Source organism: Erpetoichthys calabaricus, chromosome 1 (assembly GCF_900747795.2).
Source record: "Erpetoichthys calabaricus chromosome 1, fErpCal1.3, whole genome shotgun sequence".
NCBI lineage: Eukaryota > Metazoa > Chordata > Cladistia > Polypteriformes > Polypteridae > Erpetoichthys > Erpetoichthys calabaricus.
In genome coordinates, this window is record NC_041394.2 from 27388627 (window position 1) to 27415230 (window position 26604).

Below are 26604 nucleotides of genomic sequence, written 5' to 3' on the forward strand. Positions count from 1 at the left end.
AGGATGTCTGGGGGAGGAGAGAGAAACAAAGCAATCAGCCAAAAAGGACAGTGCTGTTCAGGCTTTTAAGTAAGCGTAGCGTCACGCAAGAAGCATATCACGCAACAGAGCAGCCGCAAGTAAGCCCAGCAAGTAAGGGAGCAATGTGAAAGTAGCGTTTTTTAAGAGGGATTTTTTGAAGAGATTCCATGTCTTCTAGGGGTGCGTTCAGCCCCCCTACTCACAAGGGGCTGGCAGTGGTCATGAGCTGGCTGCTCAACAAATGTACAACACTGCCTAATCAGCTCCTGTGTGCTTGCAAATGGCACTGGGAAATGACTATAGCTGCTTGTGGTGGTTTAAGGGTTAAGAGGAACAAAACGGAAAACACAAGAACACTCAACTGGAGATGTATCACAGTCAATCAACAGCGAGGAGAAATGAATAACACTGTAGCGGTCTGGTGTCGCTAAGATTCACACCATCAAGAAGACGGTGATTTATTTATTTTTATGGTGGATATTCCAGGGATGCACCCAGCCTTGGCCCAACCCGAACGCACAAACAAACAGAGACAAAAACAAAGCAAACCAGTAATCAAACAGCAAATAAAGAATGTAATGAAAGCAAATTAAATAAATGAAAACAGCGATACCACCCCTGTTCCACTTATTGCGATTACACATTAAATACAACAAAGCACCAACAAAACACACACAGTAAATCATGCAAAACGTTCATGAACAACGGCAACGGATGAAATGTAATGATGAAAATAGATAATCCAGAAATCCACGCGTTGAATGGAAATGTAAAGATAGTCCTACTGCAAGTTCCTGAAATGGTGAAGACGGGTGGACGGGTTCAGGAGTGCTTCATTCTTTGCAGGATGGCCATGAATCCACTTACAGTCCTCATGTACACAGGCAAACAGCAGAGAATTCAGACACAAATCACGAAATGATCCAGGACAAAACAAATAAGTATAGGTAACCCAACAGAAGGCAGACAGACGGGAACTTGAAACACAAATTACAAAAACTTTTTTTTTTTTTGCTTTTGGACACCGGCCCCCTTTTAAAAAAGCTGCGCTGACAACCTTTGACCCCAACAGCCCCAGCACCCTCAGCTGGAGACCAATGAGAGCCACTGCAGGGACTGCTGGGAGTTGCAGTTTAAAATTCTATTGGCTACTTTCACCATCCTTAGCCACATTTTCTCTATAGTTGCTTCCTGTTCTCTCTACAGTACAGTATTGCCATAGAAAAATGCCATAACAATTGCGGAGTATATTTGCGGTTTCTGCTAACAATTATTAGATAGGTTCTAAGGAAAAATCCGTGAATGACTGAGGCCACGAACTCTGAACCACAACTTTGCAGGGGTCTACTGTATACCTGAAAAAAAAGAACTTGGATTAGGGTACAACCCTGACATGACTGTTTTGGTGGTACAGTGGTAAGAACTGCTGACTCATAATCAAGAGGTTGCAGGTTCGATCCTGGCTGCTTCTCTGAGTTAATGTTTTGAGTAGTAAGCTGCTGTTATTGTTACTATTATACAATAAAAACATACATTTGATGTTAGTCTGTAACAGCCGGTGTAAATTTATGGTACTTGTAAAGGTTAGCGTTTTTTTTTTTTATTCAGTTTTATTCTCTCAGTGGCGTTCATGATCCCCCTAATCTGACACTACTGTTTCCAAATAAAGATGTGTTATAACAGAGGTGAACTCAGATGAGGATGAGCAAGGCATGCTGAGCTCGCCAAGGTATCGTGCAAAGTTCTGTTTGTGATTATATTTTGTGATGGTCTTTATATAAAAAAAAATGTATATGTTACTTATATAAAAGCCACATCAAATGTTATTTACCTGTTTACCTTGATTTATTTACTTATTCTCCCTATACCGCAAAGTCACAAGTAGACTGCAGAGCTTTCTGTGTTTGATCAACGCGGGCATGCTGGCAAAGTATATGTGTAATGTCAATAAAAATGCAGCAGTAGCTTCCACCTGCAGCTACAGACTTCAGTACGTGAGTTATTCTCCACGCTAGTGTTTAGATCTGGCAGTGCCATACTGACACTTCAGCACACGAGCAATGGTACAAGAATGCAGCCAGACTTATGTATTTTGGGCACATACACCGTCAGATCTAGTGTTAAAGATCCCAGAGTACAGTAGGAAAATGATCTCTTACTCAACATTTCAGAAATAGAGTTTCACTCCAATTCACTCCATATATGCAAAGCATTAAATTATTCAACTTTAAATATTGTATTGAGCACATCTATCTCGCTTAGATTTGTCCAAAATGTTTCCAGGGCAAGATCCAACCTGCGAATGTTACAATTGTGCTCCAGCTTCACTAGGCCACATGTTTTGGGCATGTACCAAATTAACAACATTCTGGACCAAACTTTTTAAATGCCTATCAGACAGCCTAGGTGTCACAATCCCTCCTAACCCAATAACAGCTCTGTTTGGTGGATTCTCAAATGGGCTTCAAGAGGAGAAGGACAAACAAACTGTAATTGTCTTTACTTCACTATTGGCACATAGACTTGTCTTGCTCAACAAAAATCAAATTCTCACTTAGAGGATCTGTTCAAAACTTTTTAAAAAATGGCCAGTTTTTAGAATAAGCATTTGTTAATGTTTTTAATAAATTCAATAAAAAAAATGTATTAATAACCTACAAAGCTTTTAATGGCTTTGCACCTGACTAGATTAGTGACCTTCTCCACCATAATGCTGCTGTTCACCCACTAAAGTCTTCTGATTCTGGCAATTCTTGTTGTGCCCCACTCTAACCTGCATTCTAAGGGTGACGGGGCCTTCAGCTGTATAGCGTCCAGACTTTGGAATGACCTACCGAAATTAATTATATCAGCTGATTCCATTCATTCTTTTAAAAGACAACTTGAAACCCATCTATTCAGGAAGGATTTTAACTTAACCTAACATTCTGGCCCTTCTTTCAATTTACCTCCCTGCCCAGATAGTCAGCATAATTTGTGTGTGCGCTGTATCACAAATAATTTTATTTGTTTCAGGCATTTCTTTAAGTATTGAACTTAGTATTTCACTCTGTTCTTTTTCTTTTATTATATTTAATGTGTTGTATATCCTGTATTTATCTGTTTAGTGTTCTGTGCAGAAAATATTTGAATCCAATGTTACATATACCCTGATATTTAAATAAGCACCTTGACCATGGGAAAGGTGCTATATAAATATCATGTTATTATCATCATTATTATTATTAATTGGTGTTAAAAATCTAGTGGCCTGCTGCCCCAACCAAGGTTGATCCCTATCTTATGCCTGGAGATCGTGGGCAAATCTGTAACTCCATGAACTTAAATTGAATTTAAGTGAATTGAATGGAAGGAATTCTTAAAATATCTTTCTAAACCTTTAAACATATAATATAAAGATATCATTGTTTGAAACACTTATAAAACACAAGTATCTGATTACACGCTTTCCTTTGAGACAAAGGCATTCACTTTAGTAACCATTCAGAAAAAGGAATGTTCTTTTAATTAATTTGCAAAGGCTATTTGATTTCTGTCCTTGAGACATGGCACAGCTTCAAAATACTACTAGAGGATTTTGTGACAGTCAACAGTAGTGACAGTGATGGCTCTGGCAAAGAGTTTAATTCTGAATAAAGGTGATGAATGAGGGTAACAGAAGAACATGCAAGGATACATTGTCTTCTCTGAGAAAAGTCATAGACCTAAGTAATCACATGGGTAAAATGAATGTTTCTTTCATTCTGTTGAGCAATGTAGTTACTTTCTATTTAATAAAGATAGTGCAGAGCTTTTATTCAAATCTTTCTGCCGGACTTTATGGTGGGTTTCACAAGCAAATTTGAAACAGGGACTAATTATATATACTATACTTTCTTAGAAGGCTGGCGTCCTTCTACATCTGCAATAAGATGCTGCAGATGTTCTATCAGACGGTTGTGGCTGGCGCCCTCTTCTATGTGGTGGTGCGCTGGGGAAGCAGCATAAAAAAGAGGGATGCCTCACGCCTGGACAAACTGGTGAGGAAGGCAGGCTCTATTGGCAGTTTGACATCTGTGGCAGAGCGATGGGCACTGAGCAGGCTCCTGTCAATCATGGAGAATCTACTGCATCCACTAAACAGTATCATCTCCAGACAAAGGAGCAGCTTCAGAGACAGACTGCTGTCACCGTCCTGCTCCACTGACAGACTGAGGAGATCGTTCCTCCTCCACACTATGCGACTCTTCAATTCCACCTGGGGGTGGGGTAAAGGTTACATTATACAACGTTATTGTCTGTTATGCCTGCATTATTATCACTCTTTAATTTAATATTGTTTCTTTATCAGTATGCTGCTGCTGGAGTATGTGAATTTCCTCTTGGGATTAATAAAGTATCTATCTATCTATCTATCTATCTATCTATCTATCTATCTATCTATCTATCTATCTATCTATCTATCTATCTATCTATCTGTCTGTCTGTCTGTCTGTCTGTCTGTCTGTCTGTCTGTCTGTCTGTCTGTCTAATTAAACTGATATTTACCGCTGCATAAAATTACTCCCACAGTGGGGAATAGAAAGAGGGAGAGAGAGATAAAAAAGAGGGAAAAAATACATCAAGACAGAAAACGGGAGCTTTATATCTGATGATGTTATATTTGTATCTTACCAGTCTTTTATCTTACATACTTCTCAGATATTGCTTTGGCAAGTATGCATGTTTAAAACCAAAATACATAGATTTAAAGAAATATTTATTGTGCTCGCACTACTTCTCTTCTTAACTAGGCATATGTAGGACTTGTTTTCTAAATCCATGATCTGATTCCTAGCTAACTGCTTTTCTAAATGTGCACATTTAAAAACATGTTGTAGTAATGTTTATCTTAAGTTCAGAAGCATTTTAAATATGTCAAAACAGAAAGCGGTTGATCACGATTAAGATGAAGCAGTTGCATTGATCTGATTTAGAAGTGAACAACTGTAAAGATAATAAGAAGCTAGATAATATGTCTGCGGTGGGTTGGCACCCTGCCCGGGATTGGTTCCCTGCCTTGTGCCCTGTGTTGGCTGGGATTGGCTCCAGCAGACCCCCGTGACCCTGTGTTCGGATTCAGCGGGTTGGAAAATGGATGGATGGATGGATAGATAATATGTGCCAAAAGGCAATTGCTTGTTTAAGATATAAAATGAAATGCCAAACCATTTTAAAAAAGATGAAAAGAAGATTTGAAAGTGAGAAATTAAATTTGCCATGTAGATAAACTGCAACCAGCATAGATGAAAGCGGCAAATAAAGGATTGAAAACAGTTGCTGTACTTAACTGTTATTTTTTTGTTTTGTTTTGCAGAAAGTCCCCCCAGATTTGGCAATATGTTCACTTGTCCTGGAACAGTCCCTCTCAGTCCGTGCTTTGCAAGAGATGTTGGCTAATACTGTGGAAATGGGCAATGAGGTAAATAGGGACACTGGGATTCTTGACAAATCGAGTCTTCTCTTGGACAGAATATAGCTAATGCTTCAAGAGAATTTAAATCATTAATGCTGACAAGTATAAAACACTGATGTATTTTTGATTTAGACCAACTGGTTTGCTAGAAACAGAAGTCTAAATCTAGACATATAATGATCTGTTGCCAATAATTTACAGTCAGAAAAGTAACAGAAACACTAATGCATTATGTAGGAGTTTTACAGTGTAAAAAAAAAATTGAGCTGGAAGAGCATTTGTTACTCATTTCAGTTCTAACGATATTTTTAACTATGTCAATTTTCTTCTTAAATGTGCTCAGTATAAGGTCACCATCCCTCTTGCATGTTGTAAAAGGCAAATAAAGGAGTCTTAAGTGAGGAAGGGCATATGGCCATAAACATTTCTGCTTCAATACCCCTTTTATGATGAGATATAAAGAGAGTTACACAGCATATGTGGGGTACAGTCCACACAATCCCTGGGCTTGCCCACCTGCCTATATAAAACAAAAAATATAGGGAACCTGCTTGTCACTAATTTATGGTGTCCCTAGATGTGATGGAAGCCAGTTTTGTGACAGGGGAAATGAAGGTGAGGTAGTGAGAAAGTTGTGTGAAGGAGAAAGTATAAGGATTGTGACTTCAAACATTGGGACTATGTTGGGAAAAATCGGGTGAAGCAGTGAAAATGCTGTGCAAAATGAAATTAAATGTGCACTGTGCACAGGAGTCAATGTGGAAAGTTATAGGTGCAAGAATGCTCGGTGGGAATAATGGAAGGTACACATTGTTCTGGAAGAGAACAAATGGAGCAATAATGTTCACTGTTAGAAAATAAAAGGACCTAACTTGAGGTTTGTGGAAGAGGAGGTTGAAAAAGATAAAGATAGGATGAAGCAACAGGTCCAACTGGTGTAGTGCTGGTAATGTTAAAGGCAGTATAAAGTCCTGTAATTGAGTCGTTAACAGACCTGTTAAGTGTAAAGATGGTTTAAAGAGTGCTGAAGAAAAGGGTCCGGGATTTGGTGATTGTTAATGAAATGCAATTTGTCTTCATGTCTGGAAAGTGAACAACAGATCTGAAAAGGCCTCAAGGTACATGCAGGAAAGATCAAGGAAATGTTTTGAGGCGTAGAGACAGGAGGTATGGTATAGCTGGGGGCATAGATGTGGGGTGTGTCTCGCAATGTTGAAAGAAACTAATTTGAATGCATGGCTTTTCGGAAGTGGGGTCAAGAATGATGTAGTAATGTGATGGGCAGTCTGCAGGCAACCTTTGTTGGAAAAAGGTGTTTGTGAGAAAGGTGCAGAATTCTGTTGTTGTAAGTGTAAATTCATGTATCAGCAATGGAGTTTCTTTGGAGAGAATAGTGTAGTTCTGCTACTTAGATAGATAGATAGATAGATAGATAGATAGATAGATAGATAGATAGATAGATAGATAGATAGATAGATAGATAGATAGATAGATAGATAGATAGATAGATAGATAGATAGATAGATAGATACTTTATTAATCCCAAGGGGAAATTCATTCATTCATTCATTCATTCATTCATTCAGGTGATGCGTTGAGCACAGGCAGAAGTGTGGGCATAACAGTGAAAGCAAGGGTGTCCGCTTATTTCTAAAGTAGTTTTGTGACAAAATAGGGTAAAGTTTCCAAAAGGTATGTGACTCATGAAGCCATGCTGGAAAGAACAGAAATGAAAATCAATATGTAGATATATCGAGTATCACAGAGTGAGAGGAACTTAAATCCTGAGTGAAGAGCAGGATTTATTGTGGAGGTGATAGGTGTTTTGCTGAGAAGAAACAGGATAAAGGGGTTTGGGGAGGTGAAACAAAAGGCAGAGAATGACTGGGCGAAGAGATGCCCCAAGAGGGGGGGTGAAGAGGCAGGCCTAAGAAGTTGTGCTTGGAGGGTCTCACCCCAATACATGCCCAGGACTGTGGAGAAGAAAATGGTGCAACTGGGTAAACCCAGAAGATGGCCTTTAAACCAGCGATGATGATGGTAATGATGATGAAGTCAGAATTTTTCAACAATTTTCTCTTTTACTAAAAGCAAAATATTAAATCATTATAAAGTTTTTAACTTAGTCAGTCACATATAAAATTGAGAAACTGTTTTTGAAGATCACAGGTAGAAAAGCAGTCTTACATAAGTGCAACTTTGCTAGAAAATGGCATTAGAGATTGAATTAAGGAAGCGTTTATGACTTTTTTACTTAAGCATAGTATGGTCTAGTCGAGGAGTCCTCAAGCTCAGTGCAGTGGCTTCAGATTTTTGTTCTAACCTAATCCTAATTTCTTTGATGCCAATTCTTCCAGATAATGAAACTTAGTAGTTAATTGTGTAAACAAGTTAGTGCATACATCCTGCCATGTCAAGGCCTTCTTATACTAAATCAGTGTTTCTCAAACTCAGTCCTGGGGACCCCCTGTGGCTGCAGGTTTTTGTTCCAATCAGATTCCTAATCAGTGACAACACCTGATAGCACTGATCTCATTTAATTAGCTGGTATTTTTTTTTCTTTTATTCGACATTCAGAAAAGCATAACAGCATGATTTTTTTACATTTATAAGACATTTAGAAATATTTCTGCTTTTGCTATAGATTTAAATGCTTAACTCTGTTTTGTTGATTTCATTATACTTTGCCCTTTCTCTGTGCAATTTTTCCCCTTCGTTGTATCTTAATAATGACAATTTAAAACAAGCAGATCAGACACCCAGGCAAACAACACACTGAATAGTCAAAGGCTGCAACTATTTTAGAGTCAGACCCACTAATGAGTAAATAATGCATTAATTAAACAATTAGAAGACCTAGAAAAGTAGAATGAAAATCAAGATGAAAATACTGTTAAAAAGAAAAAAAATACATTATTCCTATATAACTGCTTGGTACATTTTAATATTTTTTTTTAGCAAACTAATTTTTATATTGTTCCCTAAACACAGAACTTTTGAAATATCAGTTCAATTAATTAGTCCAGGAGTTTAATTAAAAACAGAAGCTGGTCTGCGGTGGGTTGGCACCCTGCCCGGGATTGGTTCCTGCCTTGTGCCCTGTGTTGGCTGGGATTGGCTCCAGCAGACCCCCATGACCCTGTGTTCGGATTCAGCGGGTTGGAAAATGGATGGATGGATGGATGGACAGAAGCTGGTTGGAACAAAAACCTGCAGCCACAGGGGTTCCCCAGGACAGAGTTTGGGAAATACTGTACTAAATACTTGTATTTTTTTGAGAATATTATCCAAATGATTTGCAAACTGGAGTACATTAGAAATTCCATCTTGCTTTTTACTTCCATTTATTCCCCTAGTAGTTATTTATAAAGGTTCTACATGCTAAGCATCCACATGTGTAAATGGGGCCAAATTTAATGGTGAACTGGTGGATCCTGTATCATTTTCATCCTATTTTTTATTGGAAGCTGGTTAAGAAAGCACTAAGCAATAAAAGCAATGAATACAGCTATTCAAGACTAATATAACCAATTAAGGGTTGTGAATTTTAACAAATGAGTTATGGAAAATGAATCCCAAAGATTTTGTTTAAATAATGATTGCTTCAGCATCAAAATGTTACCTTCTATTTAAGAAATTTGGTTAAAAGAAAACCCTGCTGCCATTGTGACCCTCTAGAACTGAACTTGAGGACCCATGGTCTAGTCATTAGAATATTAGACTGAAAAACATAAAGCTATCCTTCAAACATCATCACTGTGATAATGAATAGCTTAAGTTGTCAGAATATCAAAACATTTGCACTATACTTTGGATGTTTAAATCACTTTGGATAAAGCATCCACTAAATGAGTGAGTATAAATGTAAAATGTAAGCCACAGTCAGTTTTGGTGGTACATTTGACTAAGTGTGTCAGTAAATGCAATTGAACCACAACTACAGCACATTTACACAATGGTTATTAATTGATATATTGCATTTGCATTCGCTCTGACATGTTATTTATTATTGTTTATATTTGCTTGTATATTTTTCTAAATTCCAATGATATAATTTTTGTCATTTTGTAGTTTATTTATTTTTTTGGTGCAGATGTTTTGCAGCTGTGGATATGTGGTACATGGGAAGTAGACATTGGGAGACATAGAACATCATCATGGTCTCACTATGAAAGATGGCCACATATATTAAGCAGCAACCTTTACCTGGTTAAGAAAAATAACCTTTTCAGAGAAATTTGCTTGAGCAGACCAAAAAAAAAACTTTCAGATATATTTTTATTTTTTTCTTTGTTTTTTGACTTTGACCTTGGTTTGCACATAAATATTTTGCCAAGTGATTTAAAGAATCCTTGCGTAATGACATTGGCTAACGTCAAGAAGTACTCTTTTGTTTTTCCCTTAAAAACAGACATATTATTAATAATAGTAATAATAATAATAATGCATTTTATTTATTCGTAGGTGCCTTTCTAAACACTCAAGGACACCGAACAATAGATAAAACACAGATTATAAACAAAACTAAAATACAAAAAAATTTAAAATCAGACAAAGCAATTGTAATCAAAGAGAAAAAGAAGTCTTTAACAAATGAGTTTTAAGTTTATTTTTGAAAAGTGAAAATGATTCAATATTTCTAAGCTTAGATGGTAGTGAGTTGCAGAGCTGGGGAGCAGAGCAACTGAATTCTCTGCTCCCCATAGTGGTAAGACGGACGAAGAGGACAGTCAAGTAGATGGAGGAAGAGGATCTGAAGGTATGGGAGGGAATGGCAACATGGAGGAGGTCAGACAGATATGGAGGGGCACGGTTGTGGATAGCCTTAAAAGTTAACAGAAGAATTTTGAATTTAATGCGGAACTTAACTGGAAGCCAATGAAGCTGCTGCAAAACGGGAGTGATATGGTGAATAGAGGGGGTTTCTAGTAAAGATGTGGGCAGTTGAATTCTGGACCAGTTGAAGTTCATAAAGAGATTTGTGAGAAAGACCAAAGAAAGGGAATTGCAATAATCCAGACGAGAAGTGACAAGGCTGTGAACAAGGATAGCAGTGGTGTGGGGAGTGAGAGAAGGCCGAAAACCATTAATGTTACGCATGTGGAAATATGCAGACCGGGAGATATTATTGATGTGGGACTGAAAGGATAAAGTACTGTCAAGGATGACACCCAGACTCTTAACCTGTGGAAATATCAACAAACAAGGAAAAATGATCAGTTTTGGATAATGTTGATTTTGTACCAATGAGGAGAACTTCAGTTTTGCCACTATTTAATTTAAGAAAATTTGAAGAAAACCAGGATTTGATTTCTGCTATTCAATCAATAAGCAAGGAAGGTAGAAAGGAAAAAGTAGGTTTGCTAGTGAGATAGAGCCCTGGGGCACACCTGAAGTAACAGCGGTGACTTGGGATGTAGAAGTTTTAAGCTGAACAAACTGAGTGCGGCCTGAGAGGTAGGATCTGAACTAATCTAGTGGAGTGTGGGTAATGCCAATCGAATATAATCTATTAAGAAGAGTAGTGTGACAAATAGTGTCAAAGGCTGCACTCAGATCAAGAAGGATGAGGATAGTGATTAAACCATTAACAGCTGCCATAAGGAGGTCATTAGTAATTTTGATTATTGCCACTTCTGTACTGTGGAGGAGACGAAAACCAGACTGGAACTGTTCATACAGATAATTTTGAGATAAATGAGAATGAAAAAACATGATCTTCTGTGTCTGTAGAGAAAGATTTGCTTTCTCAGAAGGACAAGGAAATGTCATATATTGGTATTCTAAAAAACTACAACACTATGGATATATTTTGTTCTCATGAGACAGTATTTCTTTAAAGAAATACAGAATTTGCATACAAAAGTTATAAGGTACTTAATAGTAAGCCTAGGAAACAAAACTGTAGTAGAAATGAAGTTACATAATTAACATAAATTCAGTTTTCTTCTATAGAGCAGTGATTCTTAACCATTTTGGCATTTGTACATGTGTTTTTTTCATTTAATTTGTCAAATTCTACAATTTCTTAATTCAGCATCCACAAGCACAATATAGGTGTGGTCATAGATGGAACGTATACTCCTTGTGCTACATCCTGTTCTAGGCTCATTAGTTTTTGTTAAAACTGTTAATTACATTTGTTTCCTTTTATTACTAAAAAGTGAAAAGTATATTTGACAAATCTTTTAAGTAATCTTACAGATTATTTATTTTGCATTCCAGGATCAACTGTCAGGTGTTTTATACTTTCACAGTCTTGTCAGTATAATGGGCATGTGGCTTCTCATATAGTAGAGAATGTGTAGTCACTACAGTTAATGTGTTTAGAATTTTAATTCTACAATGTGGTTATAATGTCATTTAGTGCAGAATTTGTGGTTCAAAAATATACATTATCATTAAGCATAGAATACAAAAAAAAATTAAAGTAACAGGTGTATTCAAATAGTCAGAACAATTCTGTTTTCAGTAAACAAGCAGAAAAGTATTGGAACAGTTTTAGAAATAAATGACTACAAAATTGTAAAAATAGATGCATCATAAGAAAAAGGTACAACTACCAAAAGTTTAAAAATGAGAAGCCCCAAACAAAATCCATCCATACATTTTCCAACCTGCTGAATCCGAACACAGGGGTCTGCTGGAGCCAATCCCAGCCAACACAGGGCACAAGGCAGGAACCAATCCTGGGCAGGGTGCTAACCCACCACAGGACACATACAAACACGCCCACACACCAAGCACACACTAGGGCCAATTTAGGATGGCCAATGCACCTAACCTGCATGTCTTTGGACTGTGGGAGGAATCCCACACAGACATGGGGAGAACATGCAAACTCCACGCAGGGAGGACCCGGGAAGCGAACCCAGGTCTCCTAACTGCGAGGCAGCAGCACTACCACTGCCCCACCATGCCGCCCGCTCCCAAACAAAATGACTAATCATAATCAGAGAACATGATGTCTGATATTTAAGAGATGTGATAGCAGTGCTTAATTATGAAACATCCCTTTCATGATCAGTAGTCTGATAAATGAAGTAACCAGGCAGCTGAGTAAGGTACAACAGCATGTGGCAGGCATCACCAATGCTAAGTTGCACATTGAAGAGGGGTGAGAGGCAGAACTAAAATAGACTTTTAGAAATATTCATTAGCACAAAATGAGGAACTGGAAACACAAAGGACAAGGGCTATTTTGGAACCTCAGAAAATGATACTGCTCAATGTATTCAGTGTGGTTTGTTAACTTCATTTACAATATGTATTACTATTATTTTGGGTGAGGGTGACTGTGATTTTTTTCACTGCTGTATCTCATTTTCATTATTATAATATCATTTCTAAATCAATTGTCATCATTTTCACTAACAAGCATCTCTGACACTTTTGGAGTTATTAGTATTATTACTCAGTGTTCAGTCTGTAGATGCAAAAAAGATGTGTCTCCCATTATTTCAATATTGGTTGTCTAATTCTTGTAAGTCATTTGTGCCTTGACTTAATGGCCCCTTTTTGTAGTTTTTCTTGAACAGAAGAAATATAAACCTCTGTTTCATTCGAAGAAGATGTTAAAGGGTTCAGTAACACAGGCTATTAAAGGAGATCACCCTGTAATATGGATTAAGCAAGGATTTATTTTACTCTTTTTTTAATTAGCTAACGTTTGTCATTTAAACCTTGTTTTGCCTCTTTTTTCTTCTCTTATCTGCCCTCAAACTAGGGAGTCAATTTGGACAAATGGGTATGTTTTTTGCAGTTCTTGCATTTTCTATGCCATGCCCCCAATTCTTATCGATATGTTATTTGGTTTTCCATTCATTACCTCTAACCACAACCAAAATGCTTTACCCCTGAACCCAGCCCTACCTATTTCCTTCACTGTAGGTTTAGTGGTCAGCTCTCAGAACTCATCTATCATGAACTCCTTTCCATATCCCTACTTCATCCTGACTGATACATTCCTTTCCTTAAGTTTCTGTCTGGCGGTGTCATTGTTTCCCTTCCTGCATGACCATTCAAATGCATTTGATCAGAAAGACTCTTTCTCTTGTTACGGTGAGAATGTATAACTCACACTGGGATTTGGTGTTGTGTGATAGACACAGTCACACACTAATGATTATTTTAAAATAAGAAATTAATGCTTTAAAGGTATTTAATGCAGGCAGAGTTGCTGAATACTTATCTATGTAACACGCTGGTGTTGTCACAAAAATAACATTTTTCCTTCCAACTTGTGTAACCTGTGCAAAAAAAAAATAACAAAAGAAAAGACTGAGTGAAAGCTACTTAATCTAATTATTGATCCTAGAATGTCTGGTCCCGTACTAAGAATGGCTTAGCCTGATCTGATCCAATTTGCCTACCTACAGAGTTCTTATCTTGAACTGGACTCCATGTCTCAGAAGAAATGTAATAATGATAATATAACTAAGGATGCATTCACCCTTAGAACCCTCATTAAGTGTTCTCTCATCTTTGATAGAACCATAGCCATCACATTCAGTGCTTAGGAAAAGCAACTGTATTGATCAATCTGAAGGAGAACCTGGTGTAACAAAAGCGCTATATAGGCGCCTGACCCGACACAGATGGACACGGAGGCACGTATAAAGCAAATAAAGACTTTTATTTTTCTTCACTCGTGGGCGCATGTCTTCCCCGTGACCCACAGGCAATACACAGTCCCAAACACCACAAAAGGCCCACAACACAGTTTTCTTTTTATCACCACTCCACCTCAAGCTTAGTCTTCCTCCTCCCCCCGACTCTGGCTCCCGAGTGGTGGTGGCTGGCCCCTTTTATAGCCCACCCGGAAGTGTTCCAGGTGTTTGACCACCTGGTCCCAATTGCACTTCCGGGTGGGGCTGAAGACTCGTCCAGCCCGGCTGTTGAATCCAGACAGCCCACCCTAGGGGCCACCCCAGGTCCCAACCAGGCTGTGGAGGACTCCGTCTCCCATGGAGCCCAGCGAGAGGTTGGGGAATCACCGACTGCCAGGGAGGCTGCCACCAAGCGTCCCGAGGGAGGTATTGAGCTGCCCATGGTTGCTCCCCCGGAACATAAGCAGCAGTGGTGTCCCTGCCGGGCATGGGACCCGGCCACTCATCACACTGGGCAGCCAGCATTATTTATTATTTTAACCCTCAGGAGTGATGTTGGCACTTTATTGTAACAAACTTGGGCATCAGACACAGACTTTTTTCTCTCTTAGTCTGTTTTCTTTAGCAAAGGGCATTGCACTGCAGACACCAATACAAATAAGATAGAATTTAGCATTGTATCACTATCACTCACTTTTTTTTTTTTTAATTTAGACTAAAGCCATCCCACATTTAACATCATTGTAACCAAAAATGTGTTTTCTCTTAGAGCACGCTGTGGTTCAATCCACCAGAATTGTATCTGAGCCCCTTTGAATACATCGAAACTGCAGAGCGAACACATAAAAAACCCTTACTATCTGTGCTAGAAAGAAATATTCAGAAAAATCCAGTTGGCTATTGTCATTGTAAACTTAATGAATGCCTAACAGATTTACATGCAGATTATGATTGTAATTTTAATGAGAAAATTAACTATAGCCCAGTCCAAGATGAAGCTTTATTTGTGAAATTGATGGATGGCGGGTTGGAAAAGAGTCACATCTCTAGTCACTTTAATAATAATAGTATCCGCTACAATAACAATAACATCAACAGTGATAATAAAGCAATGTGATTTGCTGGTGCTGTAAAGAGGTAAGAGTTTTATTTTGTTTTATTATTTTGACAAATACTGAGTTTGAATTTCTTGAAGTTCATGATGCTGTTGTAGGCCCTACCCAGGATGGTTGTTATAGCCTAAGTTACCTTGTTTTCCTAAGTTTTCCATTTGTATGATCTCAGCATTCCATTGTTTGTTGCAATTTGGAGTTTATGGCTTGGAACAAGAATACCTATCAGATCCTAAAAAAATTAATGTGTGAACAGCCAGTCTCAAGTCTGACACTATAGGAACATCTCATCATAGGCACCATTCTCTTCCACTGGTGAGTGAGGAGGAAATGAAGCTGCTCCTTTCATGTAGAAGGATTCAGTAGGAAATTAATGACTGGATTTGCCTTCTGCCTGTTCAAATTCATTGCTTATTTTCATTTGGAAGATAAATTTGGCCAACTAGGCATCCTGACTGATTTCTAACTGATAATGTGTATTAATTTTCATAGTATGAGTTATAGCTTGAGGTTTGTTACCTACCAAGCTACTCACTGTTTTGGTTTTTGTACTTTAGTACAAAGGGTAAATAGATATATGACAGATACCACATTCATGTTTTTCGACCTCTGTGTCTACATGTTTAAGATTTTATTAAAATATAAAGCAAAGACCAGTTTCTGCATATAATGGGACCCCTTTCTTAATTAGACTACTCATTTCTACTTGGTCTGAAGAGGTAGACATACACTAACTTTGTGATTTACTTGTGAACAAAAGTTTGCAAAAATGAATTTAATCTGTTTGTGAATAGTTCAGTCTCTTATGTCAGATAATAGTGTTCAGGCTTTGGTGTAAATAGCTTTCTTTTTCTGAAGCTCCTTATACAGTCACAGTGTATCTGGAATGAAAAAAAGATATAAAAAAAGGTCATCTGAAGCAAAGTGCTCATTCTGTTTTACTCATACAGTGCTATCCAAATGTTTCTTGGTGCCATTTGTACTGTGCGTACTGCTCCATTTCCTTTGCCCTCTGCCCAGCACAGATATTTGATTTTTGAGGCTATTTCACATAACAGAATCCTTATAAAGCAAAAAAAAATAAAAAAATCAAATCGAGTATGTTGCTAATATGCTTTATGATGCTCTTCTGATAAAACTTAAGAATAGGGGCTAGCCTAAGGGTGTCTGTTGGTCAATTACTACTAAGTAATAAAACCTTAACAAACCCTTCACTTGTATTTATTAAGACTTACAAAGCACCAATAACAACAGATTAGATTAAGGGCTACTTATAATATATAACTTACAACTATGTAACAGCATTTCAAAAATATGCAGTTATACAACCTGCCTGAAAAGGATCTCAGTTGCCCTGAAAGCTTGCACATTGTAATAATTTCAGGCTTGATACTGGTGTGAAACAGGATTAGGTAGTCTCAGGACCACCAAATCAAGGTGTCTTGCGTAAGTATCCAAGATGATTGCTTCCCTGATCCTTCCACACCCCTCTAAGGATGATATTGGTTGTTTCAATTAAATGAGCATTTTTGCCCATTTTCTCTTGCTGTCTCTTAATAGCTTGAGAGGACTCAGTTATTCTCTTGCATGTCCTGAACTTAAAAAAACAGGGTTCATCGTCTAATCTGTTTCAGCCTTGAACCTTGTGCTAGTGTCTAACTGCCAGGAATCGTTCCCACCTCCTTGCCACCTCCTTGCAATACTCTGAGACTTACAGTATTTGTCTCCTTTGGTGGAGGGTCAGGCATATCCAGCACATGCTGAGTTGCGTGCTACATAGTATCTTTGGGGAACATTACCAGTTTTCTTCCGAGTCTGTCTGTTCTAGGCCTTCATGAATCCCTTTCCTGTCCTGTGCCCCATTTTATTCCCTGCAGCTCCTTTTCCACTGGGAAACTGATCAGATTAAGTAAACGCCAGTGGCACAGTTTGACTTCAGGATGACTGGCCTCAGGTACCTGTGCAAAGTCATATGGCTAAGTAAATATAGGAAGTGCATCTTGATTGCCTTTCATTCTTTCTTAAGCTATAGTTAGGTCCATAAATATTTGGACAGAGACAACTTTTTTCTAATTTTGGTTCTGTACATTACCACAATGAATTTTAAATGAAACAACTCAGATGCAGTTGAAGTGCAGACTTTCAGCTTTAATTCAGTGGGGTGAACAAAATGATTGCATAAAAATGTGAGGCAACTAAAGCATTTTTTTAACACAATCCCTTCATTTCAGGGGCTCAAAAGTAATTGGACAATTGACTCAAAGGCTATTTCATGGGCAGGTGTGGGCAAGTCTGTCGTTATGTCATTATCAATTAAGCAGATAAAAGGCCTGGAGTTGATTTGAGGTGTGGTGCTTGCATGTGGAAGATTTTGCTGTGAACAGACAACATGCGGTCAAAGGAGCTCTCCATGCAGGCGAAAGAAGCCATCCTTAAGCTGAGAAAACAGAAAAAACCCATCTGAGAAATTGCTACAATATTACGAGTGGCAAAATCTACAGTTTGGTACATCCTGAGAAAGAAAGCAAGCACTGGTGAACTCAGCAACGCAAAAAGACCTGGACGTCCACGGAAGACAACAGTGGTGGATGATCGCAGAATCATTTCCATGGTGAAGAGAAACCCCTTCACAACAGCCAACCAAGTGAACAACACTCTCCAGGGAGTAGGCATATCGATATCCAAGTCTACCATAAAGAGAAGACTGCATGAAAGTAAATACAGAGGGTGCACTGCAAGGTGCAAGCCACTCATAAGCCTCAAGAATAGAAAGGCTAGATTGGACTTTGCTAAAGAACATCTAAAAAAGCCAGCACAGTTCTGGAAAAACATTCTTTGGACAGATGAACCAAGATCAACCTCTACCAGAATGATGGCAAGAAAAAAATATGGAGATGGCGTGGATCAGCTTATTATCCAAAGCATACCACATCATCTGTAAAACACGGTGGAGGCAGTGTGATGGCTTGGGTGTGCATGGCTGCCAGTGGCACTGGGACACTAGTGTTTATTGATGATGTGACACAGGACAGAAGCAGCCGAATGAATTCTGAGGTGTTCAGAGACATACTGTCTGCTCAAATCTAGCTAAATGCAGTCAAAATGATTTCATGATACAGATGGGCAATGACCCAAAACATATAGCCAAAGCAACCCAGGAGTTTATTAAAGCAAAGAAGTGGAAAATTCTTGAATGGCCAAGTCAGTCACCTGATTTTAACCCAATTGAGCATGCATTTCACTTGTTGAAGACTAAACTTCAGACAGAAAGGCCCACAAACAAACAGCAACTGAAAGCCGCTGCAGTAAAGGCCTGGCAGAGCATTAAAAAGGAGGAAACCCAGCATCTGGTGATGTCCATGAGTTCAAGACTTCAGGCTGTCATTGCCAGCAAAGGGTTTTCAACCAAGTATTAGAAATGAACATTTTATTTCCAGTTATTTAATTTGTCCAATTACTTTTGAGCCCCTGAAATGAAGGGATTGTGTTAAAAAAACTCTTTAGTTGCCTCACATTTTTATGCAATCGTTTTGTTCACCCCACTGAATTAAAGCTGAAAGTCTGCACTTCAACTGCATCTGAGTTGCTTCATTTAAAATTCATTGTGGTAATGTACAGAACCAAAATTAGATAAAAGTTGTCTCTGTCCAAATATTTATGGACCTAACTGTATATATTAACATATACACTATGATGATGTAAATTTGAATTGACTGAAATCCACCTTTCTTATCATCAGCAATCTTAATATTAAAGCTAGTGCATTCCAATTTTTACCCCATTGTGTTCAGTCATAGTGTATTTATTTCATCATTGATAACCCTCTTTGCAGTTATGGTTTGTAAGATTTAGGGTACAAGTAGTGAAAATAGCAACATATGCCACCAACAGATCCCTTTTTCAAATTAATTATAACTGTTTTGTGTAGACATATCAGCTAAATATGAACTCGTTTTGTACAGAAATAAGAATCTTGTAATTAAAAGTTCAAGATATACGGTTCTGTTAGATGTTACTCTCATAGCTAGTCAGATTCATTAATAAATCACTGTTTTCAACTCAGTAATTAATATTTTATTGTATTTGTCTTTTCCTCATTACTGTTCATCAACCCTTCAAGTCTTCACAAGGAGGTGGTCACAGAACGTTGCTCTATGGCCATGCTATTTTACTCCGGCACTCACACAGTGGTATGGTGAGTCAGTATCTCAATCTTGTTTTGATTTGGAAGATTAGCTATAAATACCTGGCTGCATATTGTGCTCATTGTTTTTGTTTTTTTCAGTATTTGAGCTGCTTGACAACATCACGGTCACTCACAGATAAGCTGTCATTTGATGTGGGTCTACAGGAAGATGCCACAGGTACAGTCTAGCCATTTTAAAGGGGAACTAACAAGAGACTGAGAGAATGACAACATCTCATTTTAATTTATGGTAACATTGTCACTGTTTGATTACACAGGAGAAGCCTGCTGGTGGACCATCCACCCAGCCTCCAAACAGAGGTCAGAAGGTGAAAAGGTCAGAGTAGGTGATGACCTTATTCTGGTCAGCGTGTCATCTGAAAGATACTTGGTGAGTGCAAGCATTCATGTTTTTAATGTTTGTGTGTTCTCTAATTCATTTCTGTTACAGTTTCACTTCTATACATTTAGACATTTTATACAATCCATCTTTATGTGATTACAGTTTTGAACACAGTCTCAGCCACAGGAATCTTGGTTTAATTTCCAGTCAACATTACTCTCTTTGTAGGTTTTGTAACTCTTCCACGTATCCATATCTATCTATCTATCTATCTATCTATCTATCTATCTATCTATCTATCTATCTATCTATCTATCTATCTATCTATCTATCTATCTATGGGTTTCATCCAGTTATACTTCCCAAATTCTAAAAACATAATTGATTATTTCATTAGAGACTTTAAGTTGACCCAATTTAAGTTTATTTATGAGAATGCCAGGCTTTCCTCATTGCTTTGCACCAATAGCTTGTACAAGAGACTCTGACTTCTCGTGAATATATAATGGAAAAGATAGATTCAGAAATGACTAGAATAAATACATATTATGCTAGTCCAGCTGCCTATATCTTCTGGTTTTCTTTTTGTTTAGCACCTCTCATATGCAAGTGGAGACCTAATGGCTGATGCTTCTTTTATGCAAACTCTCTGGAACATGAATCCCATTTGCTCAGGGTGTGAGCTCGCAGAGGGTAAATATATGCTTGCTAAGTCATTTGTTAAGAGAAAATATTAAACAACAGTGTAATACTGTACTGTGCAATCTGTCAATCTTTTACATTGTGGTTTTCATTCTCATTGTGAGAACTGTAACAAAACTTGCAGTAAGTAATGTACCAAACAGTGCATTACATGTTTTTGGGTCCTTTATACTTCCATGTTGCATTGTGCTTAAGGTGAACAAGTTCTAGATAAAAATATATTGTCAAATTCTTAGAAGAAGCAATCAAAGGATTGCTTTTAAATGAAGTATTTCTGAATTTTTGTAAAATTTTAATTCATTGTCTCTCTGTCCATTCAAACTTGTCTGTTTAAAACTGAGAAGGTAAATTTAATATTTTCATAGTTAACATGACTAAATAAGAATCTTAAGGGTTAGACTTTAAACAGTGGACCATGAAACATTTGTGTTTCAAGCAAATCCCTTATCAGATACCTATTCCTACTCTAGCTTCAGTTTCTGAAATGTATGAATACTGCAAATGTATGTTTGGTACAGGCAGACAGTCAGAAAATTCATAGATACTAACATAGAATGAGTTTGAGGTTTTACTGATTTTACTTGAAAACATGGGATTTTAGATTTCCAGTTCAGATTTCTCCAGTAGGCTGGAGGCACCTCACAGTTTAACCTGTTTTGTTTAGGATAATAGGTTCAGGAGTATAGAGGGCTTATGAGCTGTAACTTGTGATAATTTCGGTGTCTGTTTTTGGAGGGATTCTAACTCTGTTGTGTATTCATCCAGGTAGTGAACCGAGGTTCTTCTTCTCATGAAGTCCTTTTATAAATGACAGTAATGGCATGTCTTCTCTTTTTGAACCATTCTGATGAGGAATATTGCCAGTCTATGTAGATCCCTCCCAGATATTTGATCTAATAGTAGTTACCATAAGGAGAGAAAAGCCAGAACAGGTGTCGAAATAAATAGTAAAGAAATTTGATCCATAATGAATGGATAAACAGGATTATTCCCAGCTAATTCCTCATACTATTATTCTTCATGGAGAATGTGGGCCCATGTCTTTAGACAAATCTAAGCAAACACTCTAATCAAATTATATTCAGATTATGCATCACACAAGAAATGAATGTGGCCCCCTAAAGACTGTGATGCAGATTGTCCTGCTCAAACTAATAGCACAATGGCACCATAAAAAACACATTATTCACCCTATCTGACTAAAATGCTGACTTGCTAAAAATATAAGCCAAGTGCTAGATAATGTAATGTGTAAAAAATAAAATAATATACAAAGTAACAGACAATTAATATAAAACATTACAGTGAGTAATTAACATGTCTCATCATTTTTCATCTTGATGAGGATCATGGTGATAACAGCTCCCATGAGAGGCCGAGACCTCTAAACCCCACTTTTTGTCCTCTGCCTTCTCCCAGCATTCGTGCTGTGAGTGGATCCTGGGGCACCATCACCAGACACCCAAAGCATCCTCATTTGAGTTTTGTGGATCCCTAGAAGGAGTGACTGTGCTGCTTAGACCTAATGGATATTACTCTTTTCTTCACTCACTGTTATTTAGTGTGAAGATAATGTCAGTAACTTTTTTAAAAAAAGTAGCTCCTTTTTGACTGCAATGGTCCTATGCTTCATTGACTGCACTGCCATTGATGTTCATATTTTTGGTAAATTTTACAATCTTTGCTATTCACTTACTGTATATCTGGGGTGGGCAATGTCGGTCCTGGAGAGCCGCAGTGGCTGCAGGTTTTTGTTCCAACCTTGTTTCTTAATGAGAAGTCAATACTTGCTGATGAAGTCCTTCTTGCTCAAGTGACATTTTGATGCTTCATTTTAGTGGTCTCACTTGTTAAGGTTCCCCACCCTTAATTGCTTATTTCAGTGTTAAACAGCTGCATTCACTGTGTTTAATGGCTCCTTATTAGCAGTAAGATGTAAATGACAAAGCAGCCAGCAGTTCTCAATCTAGCTTGTTTCCATTTACATCTGTGTGTGTTCATGCACTGTTTGATATAATAAAACACTTAATAGAAAATGCAACAGACTGAAAATTATCCATTTTAGACTTCAAATCATTTGGATGATATCCCTGGAAAGGAAAAAAATCTACGATATAAAAGCCTTACATTGCAGATTAACAAGCCATAAAATTAAATAAGGTCTGAGATTGGCAATGATTGGTTTCTAATTAAGCAGTTGGGTTGGAATGAAATAAAACAATAAATTTATTTTTGTATAGCCCAAAATCACACAAGGAGTGCCACAGTTGGCTTTAACAGGTCCTGCCTCTTGACAGCCCCCCAGCCTTGACTCTCTAAGAAGACAAAGAAAAACTCCCAAAAAAACCCTTGTAGGGAAAAAAATGGAAGAAACCTTGAGAAAGGCAGTTCAAAGAGAGACCCCTTTCCAGGTAGGTTGGTCATGCAGTGGCTGTCAAAAAAGGGGGTAAATACAATATGATACACAGAACAGAACAATTGTAATCTTCAATACAATATAACACTGAAATAGAATATTACAAGTACAGAGCGGAATTCAACAGTAGATGGTATCACATAATAGGATTATGCTGCCTCCCCCTATTGCCATTCCACAGCTAAGTCAGCACTGGGCCAGCCAAGCCGATGAAAGGACCCCTCTACCCAATGATTCCTGAGATCCTCCATCAGAGATGACTTTACCTTAGGCAGGCAAAACAACTTGACAGTAGGGCAGTGGCACTAAGTGCCACATTTGAGTACCGAAAAGAGAAACAGAATAGGTGAGGGTTAGTAACAATTATAACTATCATATTACTTATGGTTTAGTGTTAATGACTAACAACAGAGATGCATTCTGTACAGTTAATCAGCAGCTCTAGTCAGGATATGCTAAACTGAAGTAGTAAGTGTTAAAAATAAGTAATGTTCCCTAAAGACTCTATTTTGTTTTGCTTATGAGCGTTGTCATTTTCAGAGTTATTTGTTGGTGGTCACCATGCTGTTGCAAGGTGAGATCACCAAGACGTCTGCAGCAAGTAACATCACTGGTTCCAAGGTTTAAAGGTCAAGCCATGCACTTCTTGGTTGTCCAAGATTTAATTTTTACAATCTCTATTGTTACTGAATTCATAGTTAAGAATAATTTTGTGGTGCTTTTTCAGTATGATTTATGATTTGGCTCTGGTTATGTGTTTCTTTTGATTTTTGGTTATCAAACTTGACCACACTGTTTCCTGACAGCAATTCTTGATACATTTCCTTTGCACTGTTTGCTTAAACTCTTTTCTTTGCTAGAAATTTTTGTCATCCATCCATCCATCCATTTCCCAACCCGCTGAATCCAAACCCCTGGTTCTAAGTCTACTTGTCTCATGATGAAATGGCTGTCTTATCAGTAAGACATGTTCAGCAGAAGAGGGGTGGGGAGGGGGTAGGAATTTGAGAAAGATTTGAGAATATATTCCTGTTGTAACAACTTTGCTTGTGTAATATTTATTTTTTTAATAGCACGGATACTTTGTATTTTCATGCGTTAGTTACATAGTTGCTGGAATACTTTGTATGCCTCTGCCTTTTCTTGCGTAGATCTGTTATGGCATTTTTCTCTTGATGTGAAATTCTGTCTTTTCTTTTGAGATGAATATTTATTTTATTTTAATCTCAGATTTATTACAGGCTGTACGGCTAGTGTGCTCAGTTGGGTAAAGTCTTGAACTAAAAGACATTAAGATTGCTGTCTTAATCTTCTTTATTTATTTGTCTTGGTTTGTACAATGCTATATACTGTATATTCTGCCGTTCTTTATTATATTCTGTAAGTGCCTTGAGCATGGGAAAGGCGCTATATAAATAAAATGTATTATTATTATTATTATTAATGTGATGACTAACTCAGCGTTTTAATAGGAAAAAGTTCTATAACTAGCCAGGAAATAAATAGGACTATACAGCTATAATAAATACTTACAGCGAACATTGAAGTGGTGGCCATTGATGGAAGATGATGTACAAAATGTTTGCTTCCTTTTCTCATGTAAAGTTCAGTTGCAGATTGAGCAATCCTTCATTAACAAAAATTGCATTTATCCCGCCTTTCATCTCCCTGGCAGATAAACTGAGTTTTTAAGTGGAACACTGCCAGTCACAGGAAATTCTATAGTATGGCTACCATAGCAGATTTCTGTCAGTTTCTCTCTCGAACATGGAATGTAAAACATGAATGTTTATTTTATACAAATTATATGTTTATTGTGACATGTATCTACATAAGTGACAATAACAATACAGAAAATATAACAGGGTTTTTCACTGACTGTATGTGACTGCATACAGTTTTATGATCTCACCATTTTCACATTATGTAGGTTTGCACATCTGTAGCAGACATAACTTTGAAAGTCATTTTTTTCTTAACATGACCTTAAAAGTTCACTCAGTAATCCATCCATTTTCCAACCCACTGAATCCAAACACAGGGTCACGGGGTAATAATAATAATAAATTTAATTTATATAGCACCTTTTCCAGGATGCCCCCCTCATTACGTTCCACAGTACTATACCAGGCACAACTCACTGGCAGGAGACGAATGACATGCTGGAAAGATTACATATTCCAACTGGCCAGGGAGGGTCTGGGGTTTCCCCAGGAGGAAACTGAATAAGTTGCTGAGGTTAGGGTGACCTGGTCTGTTTAGCTCAGCATTTTGCTACTGTAACCTTTAGAAGAATAACAGATTGCAAGAGTATGGGGAAAGTTTCTTAATCTACTAGGCCAACTTTTTAATAAAAACAGTTTAATAGTAATGTATAGAAGCCCTGCTCTCTTGTTAAACAGTGCTGTAATCTTCTATCCTAAACTATCTTGTTTGGATAAGATATCTGCTTGTTGTGTGTTAAGTTTTGATATCTTATAGATCTATTTGTGCATGATAAGCCCCTCTTATACTCACTACAATTTATAACCACTGTCTCTGTGTTGTTTTTTTGTTTTTTTTTACCATTGCTTATCTAATATAAAAAGCAAAATTTGTGTTTGTCAGGTTTGCAAATTCACACCATTAAACCCATATCCACCATATTTTGCAATGATTCCCCATTTTTATAGGGGAGCACCATCAGCCATACTTTGTTCCAACATTTAGTTGGTCCTTATACCCTAGGCAGCACCAGGTACCGTAGCTAGTTCCTTATATAATTTATAAAAGCTTCAAAGTATATAGGACAATTTACCTCTCAGCGTTTTAAAATGCTTTTCCATCCCAGACCCTTTTTTGTCACCATGGTTCACCAAAAGTGTTAAAGTCCTATAATTTTTTTTGTGAATTTTCAAGAACTCCCACATTCTTGTCCTGACTCACATTGCTTCTTCTTAAAAGCATCAACAGCTAATGCTGCATTACAGTTGTTGGGAGTGAAAAAGTAATAATAATAATAATTATAATTAATAATAATTCATTACATTTATGTAAGACCTAGTTTATAATATACTATCAGTCACTTTGAAATAAACACATTAAATGTGTTTTTTTACTTTTTGACTATTGCCAGTAAGCTGTAGCAATACATTGAGATCATCAGTACTGTTTGATGATTTGATATAATTTAATTTTTAATTAATGTTTTTTTAAGAAAATGTTAGGCTGTTAAAAATGTTCAGCTGTGTACATTTAAAATTTTAGTTCCTTGAATGGCACAGATGTAATTATTTGTTTCAGACAGAAGTAAAATATGCAGCCACAAGCAAACACATCTAGAGTCAAGACACAGTTGAATTGGAAGCTGTAAAAAATCATAAAGATGACTAAGACTAAAGCACTCATTCTTTCATTATCTTCATCATTCATTCGGCTTCAGGACTGAGAGAAGTTAGATTTGTTCCTAATATCAGCGGGCATATTGCAAGGACCAACCTTTCATGGGGTACCAGTCTATTGCGGGGCACATTTCTACACATTTCAACTTTTACTCACAGCAGGCAAGTTTATAGGCGCCAGTTAACCTTGACATGCATTTCTTTGAAATGTGGGGCAAGAAAACAGGAGTACCCAAAAATATATTATATGCAGGCAGATAGAGAATGTGTAAGACTTTGGTTAAGGTGGGATTAAAGTCTCCTAATCATTGTGCCAATGTGCTGCCTCAACAGTAAAGCAAGAAAAGAATAAACGGAGTGTTTATGGATGCTCTCTTCTAACTTAATGTATTAATATATTT

At 37.4% G+C, this 26604-nt stretch overlaps 1 protein-coding gene across 10 annotated transcripts in view; it reads left to right on the forward strand.

The window, feature by feature from the left end:
* Window positions 1-26604, forward strand: part of LOC114647909 (ryanodine receptor 1-like) — a 387179-nt gene that overhangs the window by 40012 nt on the left and 320563 nt on the right. For 6 of the 10 annotated variants that reach the window (XM_051932424.1, XM_051932426.1, XM_051932430.1 and 3 more), the window contains exons 3-8: window positions 5357-5461; window positions 13182-13202; window positions 19297-19371; window positions 19462-19540; window positions 19641-19753; window positions 20299-20398. In XM_051932424.1, the coding sequence (XP_051788384.1) occupies window positions 5357-5461; window positions 13182-13202; window positions 19297-19371; window positions 19462-19540; window positions 19641-19753; window positions 20299-20398 (493 nt within the window). The remainder of the gene's footprint in view (window positions 1-5356; window positions 5462-13181; window positions 13203-19296; window positions 19372-19461; window positions 19541-19640; window positions 19754-20298; window positions 20399-26604) is intronic. The other 4 variants (XM_051932450.1, XM_028796616.2, XM_051932444.1 and 1 more) reach the window with 1 other exon arrangement.